This window comes from Oncorhynchus mykiss, unplaced genomic scaffold (genome assembly GCF_013265735.2).
Source record: "Oncorhynchus mykiss isolate Arlee unplaced genomic scaffold, USDA_OmykA_1.1 un_scaffold_121, whole genome shotgun sequence".
Taxonomy (NCBI): domain Eukaryota; kingdom Metazoa; phylum Chordata; class Actinopteri; order Salmoniformes; family Salmonidae; genus Oncorhynchus; species Oncorhynchus mykiss.
In genome coordinates, this window is record NW_023493662.1 from 385001 (window position 1) to 409827 (window position 24827).

At 45.3% G+C, this 24827-nt stretch overlaps 3 protein-coding genes across 7 annotated transcripts in view; 1 reads left to right on the top strand and 2 right to left on the bottom strand.

Moving 5' to 3' along the window:
* LOC110511242 (tripartite motif-containing protein 16) overlaps positions 1-4525 on the bottom strand; it is an 8658-nt gene extending 4133 nt beyond the window's left edge. Inside the window, exons 1-2 of one of the 2 annotated variants that reach the window (XM_036972154.1) lie at positions 3861-4525; positions 3331-3426 (exon numbers count right to left, since the gene is read on the bottom strand). In XM_036972154.1, the coding sequence (XP_036828049.1) occupies positions 3331-3426; positions 3861-4457 (693 nt within the window). In that variant the 5' untranslated portion in view covers positions 4458-4525. The remainder of the gene's footprint in view (positions 1-3330; positions 3427-3860) is intronic. The other variant, XM_036972153.1, reaches the window with a different exon arrangement.
* The window catches only part of LOC110516932 (E3 ubiquitin/ISG15 ligase TRIM25-like), a 538607-nt gene that overhangs the window by 339785 nt on the left and 173995 nt on the right, over positions 1-24827 (bottom strand). The gene's annotated exons all lie outside the window — the stretch shown is intronic.
* LOC110513281 (E3 ubiquitin/ISG15 ligase TRIM25-like) lies at positions 9516-13523 on the top strand. Of its 4 annotated transcripts, none has more exons than XM_036972190.1 (4): positions 9516-10182; positions 10606-10701; positions 12632-12865; positions 13366-13523. In XM_036972190.1, exons 1-4 carry the CDS (start codon positions 9586-9588, stop codon positions 13450-13452), a joined length of 1014 nt encoding a protein of 337 aa, XP_036828085.1. In that variant the 5' UTR covers positions 9516-9585; the 3' UTR covers positions 13453-13523. The 4 variants fall into 4 exon arrangements, with proteins under 4 accessions (XP_036828085.1, XP_036828087.1, XP_036828088.1 ...); XM_036972191.1 differs by lacking the exon at positions 13366-13523 and adding an exon at positions 12072-12161 and having other exon boundaries at positions 9541-10182; positions 12632-12766; XM_036972192.1 differs by lacking the exons at positions 12632-12865; positions 13366-13523 and adding an exon at positions 11991-12044 and having other exon boundaries at positions 9517-10182.

Sequence of the window (24827 nt, forward strand, 5' to 3'; positions counted from 1 at the left end):
TTTCTGTCCACCAACATGTCTTCTGTTTTGACATCAATACCGTAGTTCTTGGTAAACTCAGTTCAGCATGATGTATCTAGGAAGTTGTTTGAGTTTTATTTTAGTTTTACTATTGAGAGTTCCCTCTATTTGTGTTTTCACTAGATTCATCATTGGCACGGAAAGAGAGTCCCTGTCTTCCTAACATTGATGTGACCACAACAATTATCCTCAGATACTCCCTTCTCTCTGCAATATCACCAGCAGGGTCAGATGTTCAAACCTGAGCAATGTTCCCATGATTGATAGTTTCCTGGTAGCTTTGCCACAACACTGTCTCTGTGTGTTTGTGTCATCTCATGTTTGACAAAGATAAACTAAGATTTTTTCCAAATTTTGCAATATCACTTATTGTGATCAATTAAATACAACATTAACAAGATATTATCTGTGTCATTTATAGCCTGGCACAGATAGTAAAACTACATTAAATACAACGTTAACTAGATATTATCTGTGTCATTTATAGCCTGGCACAGATAGTAAAACTACATTAAATACAACGTTAACTAGATATTATCTGTGTCATTTATAGCCTGGCACAGATAGTAAAACTACATTAAATACAACGTTAACTAGATATTATCTGTGTCATTTATAGCCTGGCACAGATAGTAAAACTACTGTAGCGACCCGCACAGACAGCTGTGTGTTATGTGTTCGGCTAGTAGGTGGTTGTGTTGTACTTACCAGTTCCCAGTGTTCGCGGGGTCCGACATGCCAATCAACCTGCTATCTGCCAATCACAGGAATGCCTGGGATGTTCTGATGCCGGGCATCCTGGTGGTTGGCGGAGTGGCGTGGAGGGGGCGGGGCATTGGAAGTTAAGGTTCAGCCTTTGTTCTCTCTCTTACGTCTGGGCTTCACAAGAGAAGGTCCCGATTGGCTTGTGGGGTATCTTTCATTTATTTGGCGTGAGCTAAGGCCAAACAGTAGCCTGTGTAAAGTTGCTAATAAACCGTCAATTCGTAACTCAATCCTCTGTCTGGACAATTGTTCCTTTATGATCTAGTCAGGTCATTACACTACATTAAATACAACGTTAACTAGATATCATCGCCACATAACTTATGTCGAATTTAAAAGACACCGTTACCGTTAGTAACGTCTGTTACACTGTAACTTACAGGCAGCCTCACATAAAAACCTATTGGTTAACAAAGCTTTGATTATGACCAAAGTCTATAGTAGTGAAAACTCTCTCTCTCTATTCTAACTTACCACACATTCACATCACTGCCTCGACATGAATGTGTCCTGTCAGAGCCGTTTCCTGTCCGTTAACTGTTAACAGTCTCGAGCCACAGCTTAACCAATGAGCTACAAGGAGGACTGACAGTCACGAGCGGTGCAGCAGCCTCTGCAGCAACAGCCTCCCCCGGGTCCTAGTGCCCGCCCGGTAAGACGGTTAAGATGCGATGGAACGGTTGACGGAGAGAAAATAAATCACAGAGAAAATATATTGACTGATATATTGAATTGTTTAGGGAAGCTTTAGCTTTGGCTTTAATACATTCTGAAAATACTTGAAAACCAAAAGAGAAAAGAATAGTAGCCCTCCTCAGGAACAACAAAACCCTCACAGACCAACTTCTTCTTCTATGATCTAATGGAGTTCCTCAAACCACCTTTAAAAGTGCATGGCGCCACCTACTGTTCTGGAGTGTAATCAATCACGGTTTACACCACTCTAAATCCTCCTACCTAACTCAGTACTTCTGAGAAAATAAAAGAGTCCTACTAACTTCTAATAGACCCTCCCCCATCCCCCAAATCCCTTCCAAACTCTCCCAACCCTGTCCAACCCCAATGACACTTCAATCTTTCCCTCTCTTCAACATCCTTATAACAATATCACAACACATACAAGTCTTGATATTACCTCAACTAACCTATGACCCCGTGCATTGACTCTGTACCGGTTCCCACCTGTATATAGTCTGTTTGTAGTCTCACTATTGTTACTGCTGCTCTTTAATTACTTGTTACTTTTAATTCTTATTCTTATCCATATATATTTTTTTGTTAGTTAGGATCTCGTAAGTAAACAGCATTTCACTGTCAGGTAAAAACACCTGTTGTATTCAGCATTTCACTGTGAGGTAAAAACACCTGTTGTATTCAGCATTTCACTGTAAGGTAAAAACACCTGTTGTATTCAGCATTTCACTGTGAGGTAAAAACACCTGTTGTATTCAGCATTTCACTGTGAGGTAAAAACACCTGTTGTATTCAGCATTTCACTGTAAGGTAAAAACACCTGTTGTATTCAGTATTTCACTGTCAGGTAAAAACACCTGTTGTATTCAGTATTTCACTGTCAGGTAAAAACACCTGTTGTATTCAGCATTTCACTGTCAGGTAAAAACACCTGTTGTATTCAGTATTTCACTGTGAGGTAAAAACACCTGTTGTATTCAGTATTTCACTGCCAGGTAAAAACACCTGTTGTATTCAGCATTTCACTGTCAGGTAAAAACACCTGTTGTATTCAGTATTTCACTGTCAGGTAAAAACACCTGTTGTATTCAGTATTTCACTGTCAGGTAAAAACACCTGTTGTATTCAGCGCATGTGACTAACCCTACACTCATTAAAAACCCACTAACCCATTCCACTACTTTGACCCTATCTGCTCCATCACCATGACAACTAACCTACACTCATTAAAAACCCACTACCACATTCCACTACTTTGACCCTATCTGCTCCTGCACCATGACAACGACCTGGGAGGACGGGACACCACCACTCAACACCCCCTGGAACTCTTCTGAAGTCAAATCTCATATGACCAAATTCTTCTCTGGTTCTGAACTCTTCTCCACACCTTCTACCTCACTGAACTCTCCCTCATTCATTTCCATTTCACCTCCAGGACTCAGTCTGGGGCACGACTCACTCTGTTTGCACTTGAATTATAACATTTGAAATGTCTCTATTCTTTTGAAAATAAATGTTGTTCAATGTTTACTGTTCATTATTATTTCACTTGCTTTGGCATAGTAAAGATATGTTTCCCATGCCAATAAAGACCTTTGAATTGAATTGAGAGAGAGAGAGACAGCTCCATGTTAATGTATAGGGGACATGAGTCGTCATGGTTACTCATGGTTATGTGATGAGGCAGCCCAGTCGGTTACATGAACCAGTCTATTCTCTGAAAGGGGTCCAGACAGCCTGTTCCCAACAGTGGGGTCAATGGGATTGGATAGGGGCCCCCCTCTCTCTCTCTCTCTGACTGGAGGAGAGAAGTGAAATGGTGTGTCTCCTCTGGTCAACAATACTCACCTTGAAAGACTCCACAGCCTGTTGGAGCTCCTTCAGCTCCTTCTCTCTCTCCTGGAATCTCTGCTGGACCTTCTGCTGACTCATCCCCAGCTGCCTCTGTGGAGAATCACTCTTCAATGAGCTATCAAGCTTTATTAGTCCAGTAGATCAATAGTATAGTAATGTGACATAGGACCCATAGAGAGGAAGGTCTACAATCCTGAGGAAGTCCCTTTACAATATGATATTATGTTGCTATGTGAATCATTATAGTTTTTATGGTAGGCCTACATGTATCAAGGGGTTGAGACTGAACTTTGGACTCATAAAAGGCCATTCAGAATGATAATAGTGTTTGACTTTAGAAAAATGTGATACATTTGGAGAATCTGGGTTAACATATCTATATACTCAAGGTTTGTGTTCATAATTGTGGATCCATTTCATATTGTATATAATATAATGATCTCATATTCAAACAGATTTAGTTCCTACTGTATCTTTAATTATTTGTTTATCAGACAGTCACCAACAAGTTGTTCTGGTCTTACCTGTTTCTCAGTCCTCTCTGCTGCAGCTGACACTGTATCATGGCCTTTATGTTCATCCATCACACACAGCAGACAGATACACTGCTGATCGGTACGACAGTAAACCTCCAGCAGTTTGTCATGATGAGAGCAGATCTTCTCCTGTAGTTGTGCCGTGGCTTTGACCAGCTTGTGCTTCTTCAAAGCAGGAGATTCATAGTGAGATTGGAGGTGAGTCTCACAGTAAGAGGCCAGACACGCCAGACAGGACATGAGGGCTTTCTGCTTTCTGGTCCCAGTGCAGACATCACACGCCACATCTCCAGGTCCAGCATAGCACAGAGCAGGAGGGGGAGCAGCCTGGAGTCCTGTCTTCCTCAGTTTCTCCACCAGCTCAGCCAACATGTTATTTTTCCTCAGATTAGGCCTTGGAGTGAAGGTCTCTCTGCACTGAGGACAGCTATAGACCCCTTTCAGATCATCCTGATCCCAGCAGCCCTCAATACAGATTCTACAGTAACTGTGTCCACATGCAGTAGTGACCGGCTCCTTCAGTAGATCCAGACAGACAGAACAACAGAACTGGTCCTGGTCCAGCAGAACTCCCTGTTGAGCCATTTGGACGGTTGTTCAATCTCACACAGACAGACGACAGAGAGACTCAGATCAGTTTCGTTTCCTCAGAAGAGAGTTTGTGGGAAGGGGAGGGACTTCCTGGTTCTGCCAGAGGGCTGGGGTTAGAGGGAGGGAGGGAGGGGTTAGAGGAATGGAGGAAGAGAGAGAGGAACTACATGCAACAGCAAGAGGGAGACAAATAGTTTTGTTCCAAGTTTAGAGCCCTTAAGAAATACTAAAGAAAACAACTGTTATTTAAAACATAAGTCATTATTTAAGTTAACCGGAGCCATATTGTATTGTGCACTGAGCTGAGATCTTCCATTCTCCTCTGCGCTGGTTACACTTCTTTTCATAGTGAACACTTCATTTCATATTTCATTTCAATAACACATTTCTACTTCCTCAATCAGCCTCTGAGGAGCTTTACCTTCTCTACCTGACGGTCTCATTACAACAGGCTGCCCTGGTGGGTCTGATACAGGAGTGTCTGGGCTTCTCTACCTGACGGTCTCATTACAACAGGCTGCCCTGGTGGGTCTGACACAGGAGTGTCTGGGCTTCTCTACCTGACCCTCTCATTACAACAGGCTGCCCTGGTAGGTCTGACACAGGAGTGTCTGGGCTTCTCTACCTGACCGTCTCATTACAACAGGCTGCCCTGGTGAGTCTGATACAGGAGTGTCTGGGCTTCTCTACCTGACCCTCTCATTACAACAGGCTGCCCTGGTGGGTCTGACACAGGAGTGTCTGGGCTTCTCTACCTGACCCTCTCATTACTTCAGGCTGCCCTGGTGGGTCTGACACGGGTGTGTCTGGGCTTCTCTACCTGATCGTCTCATTACAACAGGCTGCCCTGGTGGGTCTGACACAGGAGTGTCTGAGCTTCTCTACCTGACGGTCTCATTACAACAGGCTGCCCTGGTGGGTCTGATACAGGAGTGTCTGGGCTTCTCTACCTGACGGTCTTATTACAACAGGCTGCCCTGGTGGGTCTGACACAGGAGTGTCTGGGCTTCTCTACCTGACGGTCTCATTACAACAGGCTGCCCTGGTGGGTCTGACACAGGAGTGTCTGGGCTTCTCTACCTGACGGTCTCATTACAACAGGCTGCCCTGGTGGGTCTGATACAGGAGTGTCTGGGCTTCTCTACCTGACGGTCTCATTACAACAGGCTGCCCTGGTGGGTCTGATACAGGAGTGGCTGGGCTTCTCTACCTGACCGTCTCATTACAACAGGCTGCCCTGGTGGGTCTGACACAGGAGTGTCTGGGCTTCTCTACCTGACCGTCTCATTACAACAGGCTGCCCTGGTGGGTCTGATACAGGAGTGTCTGGGCTTCTCTACCTGACCGTCTCATTACAACAGGCTGCCCTGGTTGGTCTGATACAGGAGTGTCTGGGCTTCTCTACCTGACCCTCTCATTACAACAGGCTGCCCTGGTGGGTCTGATACAGGAGTGTCTGGGCTTCTCTACCTGACCGTCTCATTACAACAGGCTGCCCTGGTGGGTCTGACACAGGAGTGTCTGGGCTTCTCTACCTGACCGTCTCATTACAACAGGCTGCCCTGGTGGGTCTGATACAGGAGTGTCTGGGCTTCTCTACCTGACCGTCTCATTACAACAGGCTGCCCTGGTGGGTCTGATACAGGAGTGTCTGGGCTTCTCTACCTGACCGTCTCATTACAACAGGCTGCCCTGGTGGGTCTGACACAGGAGTGTCTGGGCTTCTCTACCTGACCGTCTCATTACAACAGGCTGCCCTGGTGGGTCTGATACAGGAGTGTCTGGGCTTCTCTACCTGACCGTCTCATTACAACAGGCTGCCCTGGTGGGTCTGATACAGGAGTGTCTGGGCTTCTCTACCTGACCGTCTCATTACAACAGGCTGCCCTGGTGGGTCTGACACAGGAGTGTCTGGGCTTCTCTACCTGACCGTCTCATTACAACAGGCTGCCCTGGTGGGTCTGATACAGGAGTGTCTGGGCTTCTCTACCTGACCGTCTCATTACAACAGGCTGCCCTGGTTGGTCTGATACAGGAGTGTCTGGGCTTCTCTACCTGACCCTCTCATTACAACAGGCTGCCCTGGTGGGTCTGATACAGGAGTGTCTGGGCTTCTCTACCTGACCGTCTCATTACAACAGGCTGCCCTGGTGGGTCTGACACAGGAGTGTCTGGGCTTCTCTACCTGACCGTCTCATTACAACAGGCTGCCCTGGTGGGTCTGATACAGGAGTGTCTGGGCTTCTCTACCTGACCGTCTCATTACAACAGGCTGCCCTGGTGGGTCTGATACAGGAGTGTCTGGGCTTCTCTACCTGACCGTCTCATTACAACAGGCTGCCCTGGTGGGTCTGACACAGGAGTGTCTGGGCTTCTCTACCTGACCGTCTCATTACAACAGGCTGCCCTGGTGGGTCTGATACAGGAGTGTCTGGGCTTCTCTACCTGACCGTCTCATTACAACAGGCTGCCCTGGTGGGTCTGATACAGGAGTGTCTGGGCTTCTCTACCTGACCGTCTCATTACAACAGGCTGCCCTGGTGGGTCTGACACAGGAGTGTCTGGCCTTCTCTACCTGACCGTCTCATTACAACAGGCTGCCCTGGTGGGTCTGATACAGGAGTGTCTGGGCTTCTCTACCTGACCGTCTCATTACAACAGGCTGCCCTGGTGGGTCTGACACAGGAGTGTCTGGCCTTCTCTACCTGACCGTCTCATTACAACAGGCTGCCCTGGTGGGTCTGATACAGGAGTGTCTGTCTGTCTGCTCACACTCAGGTACATGGAACACGTGTCTCCTATTTCTCCTGGACGTAACTCCCTCAGGTGTCATTACATCATGTGACCTGGTTGCCACTGTTTTCACCACACAGGCCTCAACGTTCCATGTTTTCCCATCATGCATTTCCCCCCGTATCATTTGGACTGAGATCACGGAGCACCTTGGACCCTTTGTCATAGTACCTTTTCTGTTCCCTCTTTCCTCTCCGTTAAGAATCACCTCGTCCTGCTGCTCTGTTTCTAGGAGGACAACCTAGTTTGGAGTTTCCTGTTGAACAACAGCTCTGCAGGAGACAGGCCATGTTTTAGTGGAGCTCTCTAGTTTAACAAAGTTAGTGTCTTTCTATTTTTATTTTTGATTTCACCTTTTTTTAACCAGGGAGGCTAGTTGAGAACACCTTTATTTAACCAGGGAGGCTAGTTGAGAACACCTTTATTTAACCAGGTAGGCTAGTTGAGAACACCTTTATTTAACCAGGTAGGCTAGTTGAGAACACCTTTATTTAACCAGGTAGACTAGTTGAGAACACCTTTATTTAACCAGGTAGGCTAGTTGAGAACACCTTTATTTAACCAGGTAGTTTAGTTGAGAACAAGTTCTCATTTACAACTGCGACCTGGCCAAGATAAAGCATAGCAGTGTGAACAGACAGCAACACAGAGTTACACATGGAGTAAACAATTAACAAGTCAATAACACAGTAGAAAAAAGAGAGTCTATAGAGAACGGTTGAACACTATCTAGAAGACAGAGACATATCATTACATATAGTATAGAACACTATCTAGAAGACAGAGACATATCATTACATACAGTATAGAACACCATCTAGAAGACAGACATATATCCTTACATACAGTATAGAACACCATCTAGAAGACAGACATATATCCTTACATACAGTATAGAACACCATCTAGAAGACAGAGACATATAATACATACAGTATGGAACACCATCTAGAAGACATATCATTACATACAGTATAGAACACCATCTAGAAGACATATCATTACATACAGTATAGAACACCATCTAGAAGACATATCATTACATACAGTATAGAACACCATCTAGAAGACAGAGACATATCATTACATACAGTATAGAACACCATCTAGAAGACAGAGACATATCATTACATACAGTATAGAACACCATCTAGAAGACAGAGACATATCATTACATACAGTATAGAACACCATCTAGAAGACAGAGACATATCATTACATACAGTATAGAACACCATCTAGAAGACATATCATTACATACAGTATAGAACACCATCTAGAAGACATATCATTACATACAGTATAGAACACCATCTAGAAGACATATCATTACATACAGTATAGAACACCATCTAGAAGACATATCATTACATACAGTATAGAACACCATCTAGAAGACAGAGACATATCATTACATACAGTATAGACCACCATCTAGAAGACATATCATTACATACAGTATAGAACACCATCTAGAAGACATATCATTACATACAGTATAGAACACCATCTAGAAGACAGAGACATATCATTACATACAGTATAGAATACCATCTAGAAGACATATCATTACATACAGTATAGAACACCATCTAGAAGACATATCATTACATACAGTATAGAACACCATCTAGAAGACATATCATTACATACAGTATAGAACACCATCTAGAAGACATATCATTACATACAGTATAGAACACCATCTAGAAGACAGAGACATATCATTACATACAGTATAGAATACCATCTAGAAGACATATCATTACATACAGTATAGAACACCATCTAGAAGACATATCATTACATACAGTATAGAACACCATCTAGAAGACATATCATTACATACAGTATAGAACACCATCTAGAAGACATATCATTACATACAGTATAGAACACCATCTAGAAGACATATCATTACATACAGTATATCATAGATGTATAAATCCTTCCTTTATATTTCCTGTACCACTTTCCATGACAGTAGCCTTATTACTGGTTCGTAGAATCTTCATAGAAACTGTTACCCTTTACATATTCTAACCACTCTATTTAATTTATTCTATATTAAGGGTCCTAACCTAGAAACTAAGGCCTTCTCAACTTTGCCTGCAGTTTTCTCTCTCTCCCTCCCTCCTCCTAACCCCTCCTAACCCCTCCCTCTAACCCCTCCCTCCCTCTAACCAATCCCTCTCTCCCTCCCTCCTTCTAACCCCACCCCTCTGGCAGAACCAGGAAGTCCCTCCCCTTCACAAACTATTTTCAGTGTAAACGAAACTGATCTGAGTCTCTCTGTCGTCTGTCTTTGTGAGAGTGAACAACCGTCCAAATGGCTCAACAGGGAGTTCTGCTGGACCAGGACCAGTTCTGTTGTTCTGTCTGTCTGGATCTACTGAAGGAGCCGGTCACTACTATCTGTGGACACAGTTACTGTAGGAGCTGTATTGAGGGCTGCTGGGATCAGGATGTTCTGAAAGGGGTCTATAGCTGTCCTCAGTGCAGAGAGACCTTCACTCCAAGGCCTAATCTGAGGAAAAATAACATGTTGGCTGAGCTGGTGGAGAAACTGAAGAAGACAGGACTCCAGGCTGCTCCCCCTCCTGCTCTGTGCTATGCTGGACCTGGAGATGTGGCGTGTGATTTCTGCACTGGGACCAGAAAGCAGAAAGCCCTCATGTCCTGTCTGGCGTGTCTGGCCTCTTACTGTGAGACTCACCTCCAACCTCACTATGAATCTCCTGCTTTCAAGAAGCACAAGTTGGTCAAAGCCACGGCACAACTACAGGAGAAGATCTGCTCTCATCATGACAAACTGCTGGAGGTTTACTGTCGTACCGATCAGCAGTGTATCTGTTATCTGTGTACAATGGATGAACATAAAGGCCATGATACAGTGTCAGCTGCAGCAGAGAGAACTGAGAAACAGGTAAGACCAGAACAACTTGTTGGTGGCTGTCTGATAAACAAAGAATTAAAGATACAGTAGGAACTCAATCTGTTTGAATATGAGATCATTCAAATGAAATGGATCCACAAATATGAACACACACCTTGAGTATATAGATATGTTAACCCAGATTCTCCAAATGTATCACCATTTTCTAAAGTCAAACACTATTATCATTCTGAATGGCCTTTTATGAGTCCAAAGTTAAGTCTCAACCCCTTGATACATGTAGGCCTACCATAAAAACTATAATCATTCACATAGCAACATAATATCATATTGTAAAGGGACTTCCTCAGGATTGTAGACCTTCCTCTCTATGGGTCCTATGTCAAATTAATATACTATTGATCTACTGGACTAATAAAGCTTGATAGCTCATTGAAGAGTGATTCTCCACAGAGGCAGCTGGGGATGAGTCAGCAGAAGGTCCAGCAGAGATTCCAGGAGAGAGAGAAGGAGCTGAAGGAGCTCCAACAGGCTGTGGAGTCTTTCAAGGTGAGTATTGTTGACCAGAGGAGACACCATTTCACTTCTCTCCTCCAGTCAGAGAGAGAGAGAGAGAGAGAGAGAGGGGCCCCTATCCAATCCCACTGACCCCACTGTTAGGAACAGGCTGTCTGGACCCCTTTCAGAGAATAGACTGGTTCATGTAACTGACTGGGCTGCCTCATCACATAACCATGGGTAACCATGACGACTCATGTCCCCTATACATTAAAATGGAGCTGTCTCTCTCTCAATTGAATTAAATTCATAGGGCTTTATTGGCATGGAAATATATGTTTACATTGCCAAAGCAAGTGAAATAGACAATAAACAAAAGTGAAATAAACAATCAGAAATGAACAGTAAACATTACACTTGGAAGAGATTTGGGGGATGGGGGAGGGTCTATCAGAAGTTAGTAGGACTCTTTTATTTTCTCAGAAGTTCTGAGTTAGGTAGGAGGATTTAGAGTGGTGTAAACCGTGATTGAACACACTCCAGCACAGTAGGTGGCGCCATGCACCTTTAACGTTGGTTTGAGGACCTCCATTAGATCATAGAAGAAGAAGTTGGTCTGTGAGGGTTTTGTTGTTCCTGAGGAGGGCTACTATTCTTTTCTCTTTTGGTTTTCAAGTATTTTCAGAATGTATTAAAGCCAAAGCTAAAGCTTCCCTAAACAATTCAATATATCAGTCAATATATTTTCTCTGTGATTTATTTTCTCTCCGTCAACCGTTCCATCGCATCTTAACCGTCTTACCGGGCGGGCACTAGGACCCGGGGGAGGCTGCTGCTGCAGAGGCTGCTGCACCGCTCGTGACTGTCAGTCCTCCTTGTAGCTCATTGGTTAAGCTGTGGCTCGAGACTGTTAACAGTTAACGGACAGGAAACGGCTCTGACAGGACACATTCATGTCGAGGCAGTGATGTGAATGTGTGGTAAGTTAGAATAGAGAGAGAGAGTTTTCACTACTATAGACTTTGGTCATAATCAAAGCTTTGTTAACCAATAGGTTTTTATGTGAGGCTGCCTGTAAGTTACAGTGTAACAGACGTTACTAACGGTAACGGTGTCTTTTAAATTCGACATAAGTTATGTGGCGATGATATCTAGTTAACGTTGTATTTAATGTAGTGTAATGACCTGACTAGATCATAAAGGAACAATTGTCCAGACAGAGGATTGAGTTACGAATTGACGGTTTATTAGCAACTTTACACAGGCTACTGTTTGGCCTTAGCTCACGCCAAATAAATGAAAGATACCCCACAAGCCAATCGGGACCTTCTCTTGTGAAGCCCAGACGTAAGAGAGAGAACAAAGGCTGAACCTTAACTTCCAATGCCCCGCCCCCTCCACGCCACTCCGCCAACCACCAGGATGCCCGGCATCAGAACATCCCAGGCATTCCTGTGATTGGCAGATAGCAGGTTGATTGGCATGTCGGACCCCGCGAACACTGGGAACTGGTAAGTACAACACAACCACCTACTAGCCGAACACATAACACACAGCTGTCTGTGCGGGTCGCTACAGTAGTTTTACTATCTGTGCCAGGCTATAAATGACACAGATAATATCTAGTTAACGTTGTATTTAATGTAGTTTTACTATCTGTGCCAGGCTATAAATGACACAGATAATATCTAGTTAACGTTGTATTTAATGTAGTTTTACTATCTGTGCCAGGCTATAAATGACACAGATAATATAAAAAATTGAAAAAATATTTCTTTATCTTTGTCAAACAGGCTGGACGTCCCTTAAAGTTCTGAATTATATATATATATACCAAGAGGTGTTCTGGTGGACCTGGAGAGCAGGGTGGCGGAGGTCTGACTCAATGAGGTGCAGAGAGGCTACTGAACCTACTGTCTCTCTCTCTGTCTCTCTCTCTCTCTCTCTCTCTCTCTCTCTCTCTCTCTCTCTCTCTCTCCAGCGCTCTGCACAGTCAGCAGTGGAGGTCAGTGATCAGATCTTTACAGAGCTGATCCGCTCCATTGAGAGAAGGAGCTCTGAGGTGAAGGAGCTGATCAGAGCCCAAGAGAAGGCTCAAGTGAGTCAAGCTGAAGGACTCCTGGAGCAACTGAAGCAGGAGATAGCTGAGCTGAGGAAGAGAAGCACTGAGCTGGAGCAGCTCTCACACACAGAGGATCACATCCATTTCCTCCAGGTAACTAAACTGTCTTGTTACATGTGATATGAAATTAACTTCACGTGAAACTATTCATCTCAATCATTATGTTGTCCTGTCTCTCTGTCCCTCCCTGTCTCTCTCTCTGTCTGTCCCTCTCTCTCTCTCTCTCTCTCTCTGTCCCTGTCTCTCTGTCCCTGTCTCTCTCTCTGTCCGTCCCTCTCTCTCTGTCCGTCTCTCTCTCTCTCTCTCTGTCCGTCTCTCTCTCTCTCTCTCTGTCCGTCCCTCTCTCTCTCTGTCCGTCCCTCTCTCTCTCTCTCTCTGTCCGTCCCTCTCTCTCTCTCTCTGTCCGTCCCTCTTGCTCTGTCCGTCCCTCTGTCTCTGTCCGTCCCTCTCTCTCTCTCTCTCTCTCTCTCTCCAGAGGTATCAGTCTCTCTCTCTCTCCAGAGTTATCAGTCTCTCTGTCTCTCTCTCTCCAGAGGTATCAGTCCCTCTCTCTCTCTCTCCAGAGTTATCAGTCTCTCTCTCTCTCTCCAGAGGTATCAGTCTCTCTCCAGTATCAGTGTATCTTCAGACTTACCCAGCATCGTTGTCCGTCCTCTTCAGTACTTTGGAGATGTGAGTAAGACTGTGTCTGAACTGAGAGAGAAACTAGAAGACTTCCTTAAAGGAGAATGGACCAAGATCTCCACTACAGGTGTGTTGAAAACAATAAGAACATCAACTTTAGACCATTGAAAGTTCCCTACTAGTCATATACATGTGGAATATGGTCTGATGATAACATTCCCTCTCTCTGTCAATGTGTTTGTGTGTCTGTAGTGAATATAGTGGATGTTGTACTGCCTCCAGAGCCCAAGACCAGAGAACAGTTGTTACAATGTGAGTCTCTTTATTGTGAAGTAACTAACAGTCTCTTTTTACTGACACTCCTAACAATCCCTCTAGAAATATATAGCAATAGTAGATCTAATCAAAGACTGGGTATCTATCTGACTCCTCATATTTCTCTGATTTGATCTCTGCTGTGCTCTAATCAAAGACAGGGTAGATACAGTATCTGACTTAACTTATTGTTCTGACTCCCCTCATTGGTCTCTGCTCTTCTCCCAGATTCCTGTCAGCTCACACTGGACCCAAACACAGCACACACACACCTCTCTCTGTCTGAAGGGAACAGAAAGGTGACCTTTACAGACCAAGTCCAACCATATCCTGTCCATCCAGACAGATTCACCAACTGGTGTCAGGTTCTGTGTAGAGAGGGTCTGTCTGGACGCTGTTACTGGGAGGTGGAGAGGACTGGGGATGTTGTTACTGCAGTCTCATATAAAGACATCAGCAGAACAGAGACAGGTGGTAGATTTGGATACAATAACAAGTCCTGGAGATTAGAGTGCTATAGAGGTGGTTATTGTTTCAGACACAATAATGTTGGGACTAAAGTATCAGGCCCTCAGTCCTCCAGAGTAGGAGTGTACCTGGATCACAAGGCAGGTACTCTATCCTTCTACAGTGTCTCTGACACAATGACCCTCCTCCACAGAGTCCAGACCACATTCACTCAGCCCCTCTATCCTGGGTTTGGGATTGGATATTGTTTTGGTCTCACTGGTTCTGCTGAGCTGGTTAAACTGTAGTAGGGTCCACATAGATACTAGTCATGCTGGTGTAGTCTATAGCTGAGCTGGTTAAACTGTAGTAGGGTCCACATAGATACTAGTCATGCTGGTGTAGTCTATAGCTGAGCTGGTTAAACTGTAGTAGGGTCCACATAGATACTAGTCATGCTGGTGTAGTCTATAGCTGAGCTGGTTAAACTGTAAACTGATTTGTTATTAATTAAAATTCAATACAATGTTTTAATCTTGTACATTTCCTTGAATCATGATGTCTGGTTTTGATGTATATTGGTTGTCATTCAGAACCATTGATATGTTTTCTCAGTTGGTTCTCTGTCTCTATGTAATTCTCCTCAGTATCATTGATCAGCTTGTTGGCTCGGTCCTAATTGATGTGTTCTCTGTCACCTGGAGCTGCATGGAAAATGGTCCAGGAACTAAAGGACAATTCAGGACTAGTCAGCCCACTACAAGCTGGTATCACTGACTTTCTACTAAACTATATGGTCTGGTTTCCCAGACACAGATGAATCCTAGTCCTGGACTAAACAGTATGTTCAATGTAGATGTCCAGGAAACTGGCCCTAAATGTGTCATCTTTCATCCTCCCATACTGCTCAGTCCAGCAACATTAAACCTGTCCAGCAGGTGGTGCTGTTGACCAAACAATAAAACCAGCAGATATCTTGACTTGCCACTCAGTATATCAGTAATGTTCAGAATAGTACTTTAATATCATTGGAGATTGATGGTCTTTTTAATCCACTATCCAGAGTCAGGAACAGATGAAGTTAGGTCTGCTACTGTTCAGTGATTAAATATGATTTATGGTGATGGGAAATAATAATAGTAAAACCCTATGGACCTGAAAGGGACTGCAGTGTGCTCCAGTCTCCAGCAGGGGGCAGAAGAACCCTATAGACCTGAAAGGGACTGCAGTGGGCTCCAGTCTCCAGCAGGGGGCAGTAAAACCCTATGGTCCTGAAAGGGACTGCAGTGTGCTCCAGTCTCCAGCAGGGGGCAGTAAAACCCTATGTTCGTGAAAGGGACTGCAGTGTGCTCCAGTCTCCAGCAGGGGGCAGTAAAACCCTATGGACCTGAAAGGGACTGCAGTGTGCTCCAGTCTCCAGCAGGGGGCAGTAAAACCCTATGGACCTGAAAGGAACTGCAGTGTGCTCCAGTCTCCAGCAGGGGGCAGTAAAACCCTATGGACCTGAAAGGGACTGCAGTGTGCTCCAGTCTCCAGCAGGGGGCAGTAAAACCATATGGACCTGAAAGGGACTGCAGTGTGCTCCAGTCTCCAGCAGGGGGCAGAAAAACCCTATGGACCTGAAAGGGGAAGTGAGGAGTTAAGTGTGATGCTATTGAACATTGCATCACTTAACCAGAATTCTGCAGTGATACACCATCCCATCTGGTTTGGGTTTAGTGGGACTATCCTATCATTTGTTCTCTTGTCTATGAGGTGTATCAGGTGTGTCCCAACTTTTGACTGGTCCTGTAGTTTCTGTAGTGCAGAAAGTATGATGCTGTCCTAGTTCTGCTCTGTGTCCTGCTCCAAGGAAAGACTCATCTCTGGACACTCTCACATACCCTGTTACCTGCTGCACTGCTCCCCGCCTGCTCTGGTCTGTCTCTCCCAGTCTGGTACAGGTGTCCTCTCCTGCTCTGGTCTGTCTCTCCCAGTCTGGTACAGGTGTCCTCTCCTGCTCTGGTCTGTGTCTCCCAGTCTGGTACAGGTGTCCTCTCCTGCTCTGGTCTGTCTCTCCCAGTCTGGTACAGGTGTCCTCTCCTGCTCTGGTCTGTCTCTCCCAGTCTGGTACAGGTGTCCTCTCCTGCTCTGGTCTGTCTCTCCCAGTCTGGTACAGGTGTCCTCTCCTGCTCTGGTCTGTCTCTCCCAGTCTGGTACAGGTGTCCTCTCCTGCTCTGGTCTGTCTCTCCCAGTCTGGTACAGGTGTCCTCTCCTGCTCTGGTCTGTCTCTCCCAGTCTGGTACAGGTGTCCTCTCCTGCTCTGGTCTGTCTCTCCCAGTCTGGTACAGGTGTCCTCTCCTGCTCTGGTCTGTCTCTCCCAGTCTGGTACAGGTGTCCTCTCCTGCTCTGGTCTGTCTCTCCCAGTCTGGTACAGACGTCCTCTCCTGCTCTGGTCTGTCTCTCCCAGTCTGGTACAGGTGTCCTCTCCTGCTCTGGTCTGTCTCTCCCAGTCTGGTACAGGTGTCCTCTCCTGCTCTGGTCTGTCTCTCCCAGTCTGGTACAGACGTCCTCTCCTGCTCTGGTCTGTCTCTCCCAGTCTGGTACAGACGTCCTCTCCTGCTCTGGTCTGTCTCTCCCAGTCTGGTACACGTGTCCTCTCCTGCTCTGGTCTGTCTCTCCCAGTCTGGTACAGGTGTCCTCTCCTGCTCTGGTCTGTCTCTCCCAGTCTGGTACAGGTGTCCTCTCCTGCTCTGGTCTGTCTCTCCCAGTCTGGTACAGGTGTCCTCTCCTGCTCTGGTCTGTCTCTCCCAGTCTGGTACAGGTGTCCTCTCCTGCTCTGGTCTGTCTCTCCCAGTCTGGTACAGGTTTCCTCTCCTGCTCTGGTCTGTCTCTCCCAGTCTGGTACAGGTGTCCTCTCCTGCTCTGGTCTGTCTCTCCCAGTCTGGTACAGGTGTCCTCTCCTGCTCTGGTCTGTCTCTCCCAGTCTGGTACAGACGTCCTCTCCTGCTCTGGTCTGTCTCTCCCAGTCTGGTACAGGTGTCCTCTCCTGCTCTGGTCTGTGTCTCCCAGTCTGGTACAGGTGTCCTCTCCTGCTCTGGTCTGTCTCTCCCAGTCTGGTACAGGTGTCCTCTCCTGCTCTGGTCTGTCTCTCCCAGTCTGGTACAGGTGCCCTCGCCATTCTTATTTAGGATTGTTTTTAGCTCATTTAATGAGGGTTCAGCGTTGTGTTGGCTACATGTCTTAGATTGCTTAATGCTGTGTTTCTCTCTGATCAAAGATGAGGCAATAAAGGATAATGTTGCTGTTGTTCAAAGGAGAAACTACACGCCTGCTCTGTGAATGAGGAAATATATGACTGTTTCTCCCTCGAGTTTTGGGAGAAACCACACGCTTGCTCCATAAATGCACGTGAGATCTATGCACATTTCTCCCAAACAACATGGGAGAAATGGGACTCTTGCTCTGACATGTCAGGACTGTTTTCTTGGTACTGAACCGTGTCTCTGGACTTTCCACATCTCCTGAATGTCGTGGCGTTAAAGATTCTGGTGACTATGGATTGTCCTTCAAGTGCTGTCTATAAATCCACATGTTGGAACCCTCCATCTAGACTGGCCATTATCTTGCTGCTTCTACGGTCTGGAAATGTGCAATCTGACCCAGGTCCTGACATTCTGTCCAATGAAGTAGTCAGAGCGGCCTGAAGTTTCTGCATGTGGATGTAATTAGTCTGCTGCTGAAGTATGATTATGTGGATGTATGGATAAAACCTGCCCACCCTGATGTGTTTATGCTTTCTGAAACCTGGCTACAAAAATCTATTAAAAGACAAAAATATTGGCGTAAATGGTTGTAATGTTTTTGGTGCAGGTGGTCGATCTAAGGGTGGTGGTGTTGCTGTTTACGTAAAACACAAGATCTCAGCCGTCTGACTTCTACTCAACCTCAGCAAGTTGAATATCTGTGTTTGGACCTTAACCTTGGCTCCTGTTTAAATATGGTTGTATCTTGTTGTTACAGACCATCTACTCCTGTTTAAATATGGTTGTATCTTGTTGTCATAGACCATCTGCTCCTGTTTAAATATGGTTGTATCTTGTTGTTATAGACCATCTGCTCCTGTTTAAATATGGTTGTATCTTGTTGTTATAGACCATCTGCTCCTGTTTAAATATGGTTGAGTTTGTCCTGATAGGTGATCTGAATCAGGACTGGTTAACATCTAGCTCTGATCAACTCTAAATTCTATACAATACCTATAATCTCACTCAGATTGTCAACAGTGTAACGAGGTTGAATATAAAGTCTCCTCTGAAATCCTCTTTGATTGATTTCGTTTTAATGCTTCTGGTATTTATGCAAATTATATAAGTGATCACTGCCTGTGTGAGAGATGGTCAAATTCCTAAACATCCTCCACGTGTCATTACGAAAAGAAACCAGAAGCTGTTTGATATTCCAGGTTTTTTACATGATGTTTCCAGAATGAAATGGAATAGAATGGAATTAATCCCTGATGTTGAATTAGCCTTTTCTTACTTCCACAATGCTTTCCAGGATGTACGCAATAGGCCCCTTTAAATAAATTCAGGATGAAGGGCAGAGAGAATCCCTGGTTTACTGAGGAACGAACTACAATCATAAGGGAACTAAATGCTATGTGGGATAAAGCAAGAGGGTCTGGTTCAGCAGATGATTGGATGGCTTTTAAACGTCTGAAATATGGGTGTGGCTTTGATCTGAAAAGTGAAAGCAGACCACTACCTGAAATCTACTTCAGATCATTTAAATAATCCCTCCACATTCTGACAAGTAGTGAAAGGTTTGGAGTGAAAAGAAGATTCACAGCTTCCCAAACTATTGTTGGTCGACACAAGGTAGTAACTGAGAGAACCTCCATTCTGAAGGCCTTGAATCAGCATTTTATAGATGCAGGCAGTTTATTTGAAAAGGTCTAAATGAGCCCCCTATGAATTTACCTTCTCATCCCTGACACCCATGTGCTCTCCTTCACCAGGCACTCTTTCACCAGGTTATCCTTCTCATCCCTGACACCCCTGTGCTCTCCTTCACCAGGTTCTCCTTCTCATCCTTCTCTGTTTCAGAAGAGTGTAAAGCCCTGAAATAAATTGATAGAACAGAATCCCCTGTCCCTGATGAACTAGACCCCTGCTTCCTACACCTGCTGCTGACATCATTGCTCCCCCCTATATTTCTAACCTCACGCTTGACGTTCAGGAAATCCCCAAGTTATGGAAATCTGCTTTTGTACTGCCTCTCCTGAAAGGTGGAGATCCTTCGCTGCTTGACAACTATCGACCCATATCAAAAGTATATCAAAACCGTCTGTTCTGTCAAAGGTCCTGGAGTCCTGGAGTCCTTAGTTAGTAGGTCCTGGAGTCCTGGAGTCCTTAGTTAGTAGGTCCTGGAGTCCTTAGTTAGAAGGTCCTGGAGTCCTTAGTTAGAAGGTCCTGGAGTCCTTAGTAGGTCCTGGAGTCCTGGAGTCCTTAGTTAGAAGGTCCTGGAGTCCTTAGTTAGAAGGTCCTGGAGTCCTGGAGTCCTTAGTTAGTAGGTCCTGGAGTCCTTAGTTAGAAGGTCCTGGAGTCCTGGAGTCCTTAGTTAGAAGGTCCTGGAGTCCTTAGTTAGTAGGTCCTGGAGTCCTTAGTTAGAAGGTCCTGGAGTCCTTAGTTAGAAGGTCCTGGAGTCCTGGAGTCCTTAGTTAGTAGGTCCTGGAGTCCTTAGCTAGTAGGTCCTGGAGTCCTTCGTTAGTAGGTCCTGGAGTCCTTCGTTAGTAGGTCCTGGAGTCCTTAGTTAGTAGGTCCTGGAGTCCTTAATTAGTAGGTCCTGGAGTCCTGGAGTCCTTCGTTAGTAGGTCCTGGAGTCCTGGAGTTCTGGAGTCCTTCGTTAGTAGGTCCTGGAGTCCTGGAGTCCTTCGTTAGTAGGTCCTGGAGTCCTGGAGTCCTTCGTTAGTAGGTCCTGGAGTCCTGGAGTCCTTAGTTAGTAGGTCCTGGAGTCCTTAGTTAGAAGGTCCTGGAGTCCTTAGTTAGAAGGTCCTGGAGTCCTTAGTTAGAAGGTCCTGGAGTCCTTAGTAGGTCCTGGAGTCCTGGAGTCCTTAGTTAGAAGGTCCTGGAGTCCTTAGTTAGAAGGTCCTGGAGTCCTGGAGTCCTTAGTTAGTAGGTCCTGGAGTCCTTAGTTAGAAGGTCCTGGAGTCCTGGAGTCCTTAGTTAGAAGGTCCTGGAGTCCTTAGTTAGTAGGTCCTGGAGTCCTTAGTTAGAAGGTCCTGGAGTCCTTAGTTAGAAAGTCCTGGAGTCCTGGAGTCCTTAGTTAGTAGGTCCTGGAGTCCTTAGCTAGTAGGTCCTGGAGTCCTTCGTTAGTAGGTCCTGGAGTCCTTCGTTAGTAGGTCCTGGAGTCCTTAGTTAGTAGGTCCTGGAGTCCTTAATTAGTAGGTCCTGGAGTCCTGGAGTCCTTCGTTAGTAGGTCCTGGAGTCCTGGAGTCCTGGAGTCCTTCGTTAGTAGGTCCTGGAGTCCTGGAGTCCTTCGTTAGTAGGTCCTGGAGTCCTGGAGTCCTTCGTTAGTAGGTCCTGGAGTCCTGGAGTCCTGGAGTCCTTTGTTAGTAGGTCCTGGAGTCCTGGAGTCCTTCGTTAGTAGGTCCTGGAGTCCTGGAGTCCTTAGTTAGTAGGTCCTGGAGTCCTGGAGTCCTTAGTTAGTAGGCAGCTGAAGGCCTCAGAAAAAACAACTTCTTTAATGCAGTCAGGCTTTAGGTCTGGCCACAGCACTGTTTCAGCAACATGGACGGTTTTACATGGATGCAGTCAGGCTTTAGGTCTGGACACAGCACTGTTTCAGCAACATGGAGGGTTTTACATGGATGCAGTCATGCTTTAGGTCTGGACACAGCACTGTTTCAGCAACATGGAGGGTTTTACATGGATGCAGTCAGGCTTTAGGTCTGGCCACAGCACTGTTTCAGCAACATGGACGGTTTTACATGACATCCACTGTGCTCTTGACAAGAAGTGTGTCTGTCTTTATTGATTTGTCGAAGGCTTTTGACACCGTGGACCATGCTGTGTTAGTGCAAAGGTTAAAATGTTGTGTAATTACAGGTCATGATCTAGATTGGTTAATAAATTACCTATCAAATCATACACAATGTGTAATGGTGGATGGTTGTAAATCTGAGTCCATAGAGTTGTGCTCAGGTGTCCCGCAAGGTTCTATTTTGGGACCAATGTTGTTCCATTTGTATATCAACAACATTGGGGATCTTAATGAAACAGCGGATGTTCATTTTTATACAGATGATACTGTTCTGTATTCAAGTGGTAGTAGGTTATCTTTATCTTTTGAAAATGCCCAAAGAGCATTTAACATCACACAACTGAATCTGAATGATTTGAAGCTGGTTCTGAATTTCAGATGCCAGGCATGTTACTAATCATGTCGTTGCTACAATGGCTGGACATACTATACAGCAAGTCAAAGTGTACAACTATTTGGGTGAGTGGGTTGATGACAAGCTGAGCTTCACTGTTCATGTGGAGAACTTGATCAGGAAGCTCAAGCTGAAAATAGTTTATTATTACCGACATCAGGCTTGTTTTTCTCTGGAGGCCAGGAAGGAGCTGGTATGATGTACATTACCGGCATGAGGCTTGTGTTTCTCTGGAGGCCAGGAAGGAGCTGGTATGATGTACATTACTGGCATCAGGCTTGTTTTTCTCTGGAGGCCAGGAAGGAGCTGGTATGATGTACATTACTGGCATCAGGCTTGTTTTTCTCTGGAGGCCAGGAAGGAGCTGGTATGATGTACATTACTGGCATCAGGCTTGTTTTTCTCTGGAGGCCAGGAAGGAGCTGGTATGATGTACATTACTGGCATCAGGCTTGTTTTTCTCTGGAGGCCAGGAAGGAGCTGGTATGATGTACATTACTGGCATCAGGCTTGTTTTTCTCTGGAGGCCAGGAAGGAGCTGGTACGAAGTTGTAATGCTCCGGGTGTCGTGGGTGTGGAGTCAGACGCAGGAGACAGAGAGTGCAAGGCTGTGCTCTTTTAATGCACCACAGGGTGCTCACAATAATAACGGACCCAAACCGTAGACCGTTTTGTTTTATAATGGGTACATGTTCATCGGGGTTTGTACAGAGTTGGGTAAATCAGCTCTTTGCTCCCCCTTACATGGGTAATAATCTCCAAGCTGCTCTAAACGTTGATGTTTTGGTGTCTCTAGGTTCATCTCTAGACTGTTGAATGAGGCCTGTTACAACTTTCTTACAAAACCTTTAAGGGAGTTTGTGAAACCATTCAGTCGTGGATGTATGCAAAACATATTTAACACGTATTGCAGGTTACAGAAGCCTCCTGTTGTACTATGAATCCCCACTCAACCCTGTTAGATCTTGATGTGTTGGCTCTCTATGTATGTACATGTTACAGAAGACTCCTGTTGTACTATGAATCCCCACTCATCCCTGTTAGATCTTGATGTGTTGGCTCTCTATGTATGTACATGTTACAGAAGACTCCTGTTGTACTATGAATCCCCACTCATCCCTGTTAGATCTTGATGTGTTGGTTCTCTATGTATGTACATGTTTATAATCCACATAGTGTGAATATTGTTTTCCATAAAGTTAATAACCCCCCCTAAACCGAAATATGAAATGACCTCTTCCCCTAATCCGAAATATGAAATTACCTCTTCCCCTAAACTGAAATATGAAATGACCTCTTCCCCTAAACTGTAATATGAAATTACCTCTTCCCCTAAACTGAAATATGAAATGACCTCTTCCCCTAAACTGAAATATGAAATTACCGCTTCCCCTAAACTGAAATATGAAATTACCTGAGAAACATTATTTAGATGGCTGTTTTATTGTTGTTGAAAGCTTGAAATGGACACAATGCCTAGGGACCTTGTTTCTAACACACACACACACACACACACACACACAGACACAGACACAGACACAGACACAGACACAGACACAGACACAGACACAGACACACACACACATACACATACATACACACCCACACATATACACACACACACATTCCTGCTTCATAGATAGCAACCATAAGGGCAATAAAACTGAGGGGTGTGGGGCCATTCTCTTTCAAAAGTTCAAACACAGAACCCCCCCAGTTCAACCAGGTCGCTAGACATCAATCAGCATGACAACTTCAAAGGAATAGACACAATATAGATATAAAATAACACACCCTCTAACACGTGACCACAGGAACAGGACGTCCTGGACGGATGCCCATATTTGGACATGTACATGTCATCTGTACACAGGGTCATCAATCAAACGTTGAAAACAAACTAACTACTGAAGAAGTAAAAGGAATATACAGTGTTACCATCCATGGGTGACCTATACAGAGACCAGAGAGAAAGGGAAGAAAGAAAGAGAGAAGAAGGACGACTGGAAAATAACAAGTTGAAACATTATGAAAAGAGAAGAGGAAGTTGATAGAAGATCTGCAGGTGCTGATTGCTGATAAGATGAAAGAGACAATGGAGACAGATGATGTGGATGAAAGTAAATAGCTAAAAGAGGTCAGACAAGCCACGGATATGGTAAAGACAATACCAGAGGGAGATAGAAGAGTGTGAAAGGAGGACTAGAAACTGCACTGAGGAAGGCCCAGCTTTCACAGATCGAGAAAGGAAGTGGTGGTTTTACTCACAATATGATGGCTGCATTGTTTCTACAGGCTCACCACAACCACAGCCTGCAGGCCCCCCACAGTCACATCAGTCACACCTGTGAACCTGGTGGCTGCAGGGTATGTGCTTTTCACCACTCAGCATTATGGTGACCAACAGACATGGACAGGAAGAGGAGGTGGGCCCGCCATGGCCCTTCCTGACTGGAACAACACTCAACGCTGGACCTGTGGGCAGTTGGGGCATGTGAGTTCACAGTGTGGGGGAAATGAAAGAGGACCATTTATAATAGACACTGGATCTCACTGTTCCTGTTTTGGCAAATCAGGACAAGTTGTTTGGGCTTCTCTGAGCAAATCATCAGTAACAATAACAGGGACATCGGGACAGCCCAGGAATGTGTACTGGACAAAAACTTGTTTGATGAAACTCTGCTTGACTCTGACATGGTGCTGTTATATTCGGAGATATTCCAAATTCTTGTGATCGGTCCAAACCAAAAATAGATGTTCTGCTCCCTCCAGCCAGTGTCTCCACTCCGCCAGTGTCATCTTGACCACCAGGAGTTCTCGGTTGGTCGTAGTTTCTTTCTGCAGAGTTGAGACGATAGGACAGGAAGGCACAGGGATGGAGCTTTATGTCCTGGATGGATCGCTGCGACAGGATAGCCCCCACTCCAACGTCAGAAGCATCGACCTCGACCACAAACTGACGGGACGGGTCCGGATGGACGAGGTTGAGGGCTGTAGTGAATTGATGCTTCAGGTCCACAAAGGCTCTGTCAACCGCTGGGAACCATATGAACAGTAGATTGGGAGAGGTGAGTGCCAAGAATGGGGCTGCCAGAGTGCTGTAGCCTCGAATGAAACACCGGTAGAAATGGGCAAACCCCATGAAATGTTGTAGCTGCACCCTGGACGTAGGTTGGGGCAAATCCACTACTGCTTTCATCTTTTCCGGGTCCATCTGGACATTTCCTTCAGCGATGACATATCCCAGAAAGG